Source organism: Brachyistius frenatus, unplaced genomic scaffold, assembly GCF_029030835.1.
Source record: "Brachyistius frenatus isolate BFR_SWC_R1_liver_20210118 unplaced genomic scaffold, ASM2903083v1 Contig_43, whole genome shotgun sequence".
NCBI lineage: Eukaryota > Metazoa > Chordata > Actinopteri > Embiotocidae > Brachyistius > Brachyistius frenatus.
Window position 1 is genome coordinate 1,783,571 of NW_027210642.1, and position 8,724 is coordinate 1,792,294.

Below are 8,724 nucleotides of genomic sequence, written 5' to 3' on the forward strand. Positions count from 1 at the left end.
TCGCACAACAGAGCAGACAGGAAGCCGTTAAAGACATGGACCAACACTGCATCCTGACCTCTGACCCTTACATCCTGACCTCTAACCCTTACATCCTGACCTCTCCTGCAATCTGACATGAGCCCTGTCTACATGAAAGCTGTCCTGTTGTCTCGCCGGGGCTAATTTAGAGTTCCGGTGCCTCCGACCACTGTGAGGACAGACAGTCAACATGCCGGCCCCTGGACTTGTGCAGGAAACTTTAGCCAGACTCGTTTGACCCGCTACAAAAAAAAAAAAAAAAAAAAAAATAGCAACGTACCCTCAACTCTTGTTTACACTGGCTTCCTTCGGGCTTGAGATTTTCAAGAGGCAATCACATGCGAAGCAGTTGTGATGCTAGAAATTCAAACATCAGCCCGATGCTCTGATTTTAATCATCTTTTGAATCGGACATCAGAGTCGGACAGCAGTTTGCCTTGTTTACCAGCTTTGTTCACAATATGGTGTTACTGCAGTGAATATTAGCCCGTTGCCGAGGGCTTCGCATGTCTGCTGATGAAGTCCTTTAACAAGTCTAACAAAGGCCAACCTCACACTGTGCCACCTGCCACCAGCTAAAGAGATGCGAGTCATTACTTGGCTTCTTTTTAAATATCATCAAACATCGGCCCTTTCATCATTCCAAGTGCATGACCTCCAGGTTCACAGCTTCTCTAAGCATGACTGACAGATCTTGTGAGGGTCAGTGCTGGAGTCTTTTTATATCACTGCTTTTGATGGGACCTAAAAATAGAGTGCTCCGCTGACCTCTACCTCCCGCACACATCTTTTGACGTCACCTTGCGTCTTTATTTTTAGGCACTCCCAAAATTAATTAAATGGTCTTGTTTCTGTGAGTTTGTGCACCCGTTATGTAAGGGGATTACTTTTGTTTTTATTGCCTATCCCCTGACTGTGTAGGCCACCACACATCGGAGGGAGTCGAAGACAGAGAGTCGAGGGGACTTGGGGTGGAAGAGGAGGGTAATGCAGTTAAGGTAGTAGTACAGGGCTCCAGAAATAACCCAGCTGCGGGCCTAATTGTACATCTCTCTTGCTCCCTTTTCCCTCTTCAGCTGCGTGCCAAGGTCTTTGACCTTATCATCCACCTCACTGGTTCCGGAAGAATCCTTTCCGCCCCCTGCGGCTACCAAAGCCCCGGCCAATACACAGTACACAGCAGCAGACCATCTCCAGCCTCAGACTAACAGCCAAGCGCCACAACCATTTAGGGGTGATCCCAGCAGAGCGCCCAAGTGGCTCAAACTGCCAGGTATGTTCTAATCATCCCAAGCGTGGGCCCCGTGGCTCCTTAACAAAGCTTAGCCTAAGGACCCCAGGCCCCTTACAGAGGCCTGGGGCCTCCCAGAAACCTGCATGTCACAGCAGTACAGGCAACAGAGATACTGCCTCTGTATTTGCATTCTCTACTTACGCGCGCACACGCACTTCTTGCAGCAAATGCATCACCGCTAAATGCCTGTTTTGTCTTTTTTTTTAGACAGCACTATAAATGTCATAGCAACTTTTCACGTGTTTGTAAGAGTTTTGCATGGGGCATCTAAGAGGAATGCGCTCGCACCATGTCCCCTGCAGCATTCCTCCATGGTTAGACAGTTCCGTGCCCATGAGGGGGCCACAAAGGCCTCCTGTCTCCTGAGCACTAATGCATCACAGCCCCAGACCAAGAACAAACATCCATGAACAGACACATGGCATCCCATACATATCATGGGAGCACTTTTGACCGTGTAGTTAAATTGATGAGATGACACCTGTAGCTGCATTGTGGATTATCATTCACTGCTGTCTTTTTTTTTTAAACTTTTTTTTATTATAAAATTAAAACTGCTTGAATAAGGATTTTTCAGACTTTTAAACAGTAAACCAAATGTTCAAATAACTACAATGTCCGTCAGTTACAAAGAGCACAGACTTGCAGCACAGCTAATGAAAATAATGTATGATACCATAAATCTTTTTATGCACACATTCGTGGTAAAAGTGTAGGTTTTATGTGCCATATAAGTCTTCAGCTTTGACGTAGCTCCATTGATTGTTGGATATTGACTGGTTGAATGTTGTTACAGCCACCTTACAAAGGCCAGCAGTCAGGGAAATGGGTGTATTATGATGACTTGTCAGACCGAACCGTAGTTTGGGCCTGAGAAGAAAGCAGCTTTGAGATGACAGAAAGTTGGAAAGATGGGAGAATATGTGTCATTCTAACAGAAACAACAACCACAGAGCAGTGAGCAGAAAATTAAGGAGAGAAATCTGACATAATCCTAACATCCCCTCTCAGGGACTCTTTAGACCAATGCAGACAACTCCACCCGAGACAAACCGTGCTCTTAACCACGATTACCGCTAACCACACACATTCATATTAAAAATGTACGCAGTGCCCACACAGGTCAGGTTTTCCCAGAACTTATAAATGGACAGCCTTGTTTTTATTTCATCATGTTCGAGCTTTTCACTCTGATGCAACCACACTTATCACAATTTTATTAGCAAGATTTAACTTGATTTACAACTAAGAGGTAACTTTGGCAGTCTCGGGTTTCTTCTACAAAATCAGCACTAATATTGATGGCTACAATCAAGCAGATATCCTCTAGCAGTGCTGAGGGCCTGAGCCTATGTGCAGCGCTGTCCAAAGACCAGCCAGAGGGCTGGAGACAGATCGGTCTCTGTCTCCTGGGAAAAGCCTCTCACTCCGGAGCTTCTCCAAAGCGTCTGGACTGGCTGTCGACACTCCCTGCCTTTAATGTATGATCAAGAAAAGCTTTAACTCATTACTCTCTTCAACGCCCCTCCCCATTCTTTTCCTAACTGCTTTCGTATGTTTAATAATACTGCCTTCAGATGTAATTTGTTCCACTAAGATGCATGAGGAGAAAAGTTGTATAGTGGTGCACGCCTTTGCCAGTACAGTCATCCAACAACTCCTATTGTGGAAAAGGAAAGGGGGGGGAGAGGGTGAATGAAAGGAGTTGGACAATCAAGAGAATAATTGTTTTTATTTCGTGTGCAACAATTAACAATCCAGAAAGATCAATTTCCATTTGTGTAAACCTCCACAAAGGATGCAATATAGAAAATACATATTTTACAAGTTTGTTTCTGACTGTGGTAATGAGTAAGGATGTATTGTACTTTTTTTTTTTTAGCAAGACCATTTGTTTTTATATCTACTAATGAAAAGGGAGTATTGAGCCATGACATGCTGACATTTAAGACTGTAATTACTAACTCAACAAATTATTTACTGCACAAAAAAAAGTTGTTTACTGCCCCAATGGTCCTCCTGGCATTATTAAACTCAACGTCACTCAACCACACACACCTCCTCCTGAAGGTCTGCTCTGGAAGTTACCCCTGGGAAACACAAATCCAGCCTGGGCCTTACTAAAAAAAGGTGCTGGGTCAAATTCCAGGTGCCGTGTCCTTGAGCACCTATTTGAGCCTGGATTCTTTACTTTCACCTAAGTTGCTTCCAGCTGTATGTGAGCAGCGTTTGTAAGCGCAGTGAGTCACCCAAGGGCCACACAAATAAATAGTGTGAGGTGTTGCACAGCAATGCTGACTCACAGTGAAGACACGTTGGTCAAATGCACCACTGGTGGAAAACCACCAGAGCTCCTTGGGTTAGAAAACCCCACATTACCCTCTCCCTTGTAGGCCCAACTTCCCCCTCTGCTGTGATGAAAGTGGAGAAAGCACCTCTCCTGCTCGCCTCTTTTGTTTATTTACCTTCAGAATTACACCCTGCTCTTCTTGGACCATGTTCCAATGTGTTTTGTTATGTTTCCTTTTAAATAGAATATCTATGCGTGTGGTCTCGGGCCATGTTTGGCTAACACATGCACACATTCGTGCACACACACACACTCCCATTCAACTTTCCCCCTGTGCCAGAGGTCCCCTTTGCCCTTCCCCCCCACCTCTAACTAAACATCGCAGGACAGCAAAAGGGAACTTCAAAGTGGCCGGAGGGGGTACTCCTTTTTTCCTGGCACTTGTCATCATCTAAGGGACTGGCTGCTCCCCTTATTACTCTAATTGCTTCCAACTGATCCTGGAGGCTTTGATGAAGGGCGCCATGGAGCATGCTGGAAGCACCTGTTGTTGCACGGAGGAGCACAGGTGGCCCTTATTGGTGGTGGCGTGGTGACATCACTGCTGCTTTCTATATTTAAAAATCCCAACACTCAAAATAAATTCAGAATGAGAATCTCAATGTTATCTCAGTTTTGGAAAATTCTGAAATCTCAGTAACACTGAAACAAATAGACATCAGCAAAATAAAACTCGGAACTGTAGAAGCTGCAGGGTTGAACCAGGAACACGCTGGCAGCTCTCTGGCTCCATCTTGTGGCATCACTGCGCTAGAAGTCCAGAAGCTGCGTTGGAGAAGAGACATAAGACTGAGAAGCTGTAAATTGCTTTATTATGTCTAACCAGAATTTTATGTAAAAGAAAAAAAAGAAGAATACTCTCAGTTTGAGCAATTTAGATTGTTGGTTTTCTGGTCTAATCTGATCTAACTTATTTATTTGGAGGTACACTTGTGGGCACTAAATCTATACTAACTGGTTGGAGTTGAGCCTGAACCCTATTCACTAACAGGAACAGTTATGGTATAAGAGGAATTTCATTGTAGGATTTGTACCAATTAATCAGTACTGAACAGATATCAACATAAAAAGTGGTGGGTTTTTCCATACAAGAAGAAGTTTGACTATCAATGCTGTATTTAGCTCTGTAATCCCATGGGAGGTCCTTTGATTGTTCTCACGATTAGCTGTAATACCTGCAGCATGTGGAATAATGCAGAAAATAGTACAGTCTAAATCTGAACTAAAGATTGATTACACAAACAATTCAGAATTCACAAGCCAAAAAAAGGAAGACTCCCTTTCTTGATATTCATGCTGGTTTAAGCAAACAAAAAGCCAGCACACTGGGACAGTCTATATATTATATGGTTAAAATGTATGTCTCCTAAATAACAAAATAGAAAAAAAATGAATTTCCCTGAGCCCATTGAGTTACGCACCAGCTGAGGTAGGATCTTTTCAAAATGTTCAATGTCCACTTGGTCACAGTCCTCTGATTCAGCTTGTTTCTGCGATCTCACAACAGCTTCTAGAAATTAAAACAAAAGACTAAAAGTTGAATCTGTAAGTGGTCAAGTACTGTGTTTCAGACTGAATGTAACTGTAACAAAACTTACCTTGGACAAATATTTTTAGCATCTCTGCCATGAGCAGTGCTGCATCACCACTTACTGTAACATAGTGAGATTTGTTCAGCCACAGACTCGCATATAAAACAAAAAACAGTTTGTCCCTGATAACAAAATATTCATTCAACTCACGTTTGGTTTTGTCCTCCTTGAAGAAACCAGACAAGAGTTTACTTACAGTTTCCTGTATACAAAAAGAGAGCACATAATCATATACAGTGTATGTGACAGTCAAGGTTTCTCCATGGAGTAAGTAGCTAAAGGAAATAGTCTGAGTTATCTTTCATTATGATTATCTATTTATGTCTTTCAACGAAGCAAACTGAAAATACTACAACATTTAATGACTGTTTTTGTGTAGGCATAAACATAATACAGGTGCAAAACTACCTACATTTGTAAAAGCCTTATTTGACTTTTCAGAAAAACATCTGCTTTTATTTTGGAAATTCCTTCTCGTTCGTCGTTTCCGCCTACCAAACTGCCCTCTAAAAAAATGGTCATGTAATAGACTCGGCAAAATTACCGTATGTTGTCTCAGAAAATAGCGACTACAGAGCACTTTTTTTGCAACATTGTGAACCGGTCTCTTATTCGGCATACGTGGTTATGTTGTCAAACCTATGAATAGCTGAATAATTTAACGAGATGTGAAGTTTTAGCCAACGTCTGACAGGTAAGGAACAATGCATATGCTCTGCTAACAGGGCGGCCGTGAGTGCTGGAAATGCATACAATCATGCGAAAAGGAAGATGCAGGGTTCGTTTTCATTTCTCCATACAAGCAAAAACAATCACAGTCGTTGAAGCGATATCGCGCCTACCTTTTTGAAGCAAATTTCAGCGTTATTCTCCGCCATGTCTTCACGTTTCGAGAGAAACTTGGCGCTCTGCGCAGGGATTGGCTATTTGACGTGTGACGACACTCGCACCGCCCCGCGTGTAGACGGCGTTGGCTGGAAAGAGACGGTGGCCGGAAAGATTTGATATTTTAATTTTGAAAATAAGATATTTTATCGTTATAGTTTTACAGTGCAAATTATTTTATAGTTCGTGGTCAATGTATTTTTTTTTTTTCCCCCAATATGTTTTTCTCTCTTCTATTTAAATGGCGTTACATTTCTTTTGTAGGCCTAGTTCATTACACTCGTCATTTCAAATAGTTCACATTCATTTAGTTGTTTAAAAAATTATTTTTTTTTAAAAAGATTTGGCATAAGAGGAATAAAAGATGAAGGCAAAAACAACACTGAATGATGCCATTGATTTCTATATTTTTATTTTTTTTAAGAGTAATTAATGAGCCAACAGTTTAGTCATTTTTACATCATCTTGCAGTGGCTGCACAAAGGGACACACGTCTGATCAGGCTTGTTATATACACATACAAATATACCACACAACAACACAATAACATGTAGACCTAGACAATCGGGGCCTTAGTAGCTCAAATAAAACCTTAAACAGATAAAATAGTGTACATTTACGCAGGATACATATAAACCAATGCTTTGAAAATTGTCAAAGCATTTTTTTTCACATCTGTACAAAACACAAAACCCTTCTGAAAAAGATTAGGGTTACGTTTTTTTTCTTTATTAACTTGTGTTTTCATCTAACCACTGAGCATCTTCGAGCATGTAACCCAGACCTATTGAACGTCGTGGTCAAGTTGTAGTAGGGATTTAGATGACCTCTCTCGGTGAAACCTCCTTAATCTGCAAAACAAATATTTCTATCAGCTGATGAAGGAGCAGGCAACAAAGGCACACTTTTAAAATCAAATCCTGCTAATTAGCGTTTCTTCTTCCGAGCTGAAGGTTTCTATTTTTATTTACATACTGAGAGCAGGCCCCGACAGAAGAGAGACAGCCCGGCTGATACTCACCTTTGGACTCACAAACCGTTTTACTGTCACCTCCATGCCTCCAATATAGTGAGGTCCAGCCCAGTCTGCTCTGTCTGCTTCTTCCTCTTTAGAAAACCTCACAAAGGCTATTGCCTTCTCTGAGTTGGGGATCTTCTTGATCTGTTATGCAATTCAACAAGGAGTATTTATATAATGAGGTAACAAAACCTCCTGGAGCTTTATAATTTATAAACACAGGAACAAAGGCACGAATACAAATCATTTTTCAGTCTTTACCTGACATGATGTGATGGTTCCCCATTCTCCAAAGTAAGCCTGTATATATCCTACATTTAGATAGGGACTCTGGTCTTTTACAACCAATCCATGGTCCTGTTAAATGACAGAAAATGGAGAGCTTTGTGGAATATTCTTGCAAAAAAAAAAAAAAAACAGTCAAAAGATTAAGATCACAAGCTGAGGTCAAAAAGGTAAATAAAAACAGGAACGAGAGAAATTGTTTACCAGTTCATAATTTTTTAGCCAAATCAGCCATGTATGTCTTTGGAAGGCTGATGTACACTCGCGATGCTGTCTTCCTTTCCGTGTTATCTGAAGGGAGGACGAGTTGGACAGTTTTTTAAAGACATGTACAAAGAGAAAAAGTTGTCAAATAAAACAAAAAAATGGAAATATGATACATTTATGTAAAATTAGATCATGACAGTTTACAATTGGATTTTCTTTGCGGGCATGAAATCCAGAAGGATTTTACATACCTGAAGTCATTACTGTGATGTTGACAGAAGACGAGCCTGCTCTTCAAAGTGTAGACCAACTCAAAGTGCAGAGGAGCCTGCTGTGCAGTGGGTATGGAAATCGCCTCCCCCTTTCATTTTTTGTTTTTTTGTCAAGTTCGCAGGAAGAATTTTTTAACAAACAGTCGAAGAGTTGCGTGACTTGTTGAGCAGCTAACGAGGAAATTGGATGGCTTTTTTTTTTTTGGACTACCAGTAGTTCTGACTACCAAGAACTTGGTAATGGAGCAGCAGAATAGTTGACAGGATATTTGAGGGAGGGTGATGCAAAAGTACAATAAATCATCTGCTGATCACAAGCCTTACGTCCAATCTTTCTCCCCCTGCACTTGTGTTTCCAATATAATACGCTTTTAAAGGAAACTATAAAACTGCCATATGTACAAATACCGTACTTCTAACTCGCCAGAGGTTGAAACGATATGTAACGGGCCTACTACCTATTCTGAATATCTTTTTTTTAAGATAACATCAGCTGAATAGTTAGGTCACGAAGGCATTTTCAGTTGAGACTTTATTGTTTTCGTCTGTAGAGAATTCAAATTATGTCATTCTGAATGGGTTCTTAAGAAATTTATTTCAGCATTGTTTTCAGCATATTTTCAGCCCCTGTTGACCACCAGCCTTGTGTATTGTATTAAAAATCAAATCTTTTACAGTAGCAAACAAAGTGGTGATTATTCTTTGTATCTGGTCGGACGGATGATGAAGGAATGTCTACGCTGTTTGGACCCATCAGATTAAAAAAAAATTATGTTTTCTGTTAGAGAACCAATTGGGTT

The 8,724-nt window shown here is 41.1% G+C and overlaps 2 protein-coding genes across 2 annotated transcripts; both read right to left on the reverse strand.

The window, feature by feature from the left end:
- Window positions 1-3,030: 3,030 nt before the first annotated feature.
- cenpx (centromere protein X) lies at window positions 3,031-6,155 on the reverse strand. The gene is made up of 5 exons (XM_069702720.1): window positions 6,100-6,155; window positions 5,408-5,459; window positions 5,264-5,317; window positions 5,087-5,175; window positions 3,031-4,430 (listed from the first exon to the last, which is right to left on the reverse strand). Exons 1-5 carry the CDS (start codon window positions 6,133-6,135, stop codon window positions 4,416-4,418), a joined length of 246 nt encoding a protein of 81 aa, XP_069558821.1. The 5' UTR covers window positions 6,136-6,155; the 3' UTR covers window positions 3,031-4,415.
- A 492-nt stretch (window positions 6,156-6,647) lies between these two features.
- On the reverse strand, window positions 6,648-7,986 carry LOC138623402 (uncharacterized). The gene is given in 6 exon segments (XM_069702918.1): window positions 6,648-6,993; window positions 7,164-7,304; window positions 7,422-7,517; window positions 7,650-7,658; window positions 7,660-7,736; window positions 7,904-7,986. Coding segments are annotated over 6 exon segments (366 nt in total). The 5' UTR covers window positions 7,914-7,986; the 3' UTR covers window positions 6,648-6,960.
- Between the last annotated feature and the right edge of the window lie 738 nt (window positions 7,987-8,724).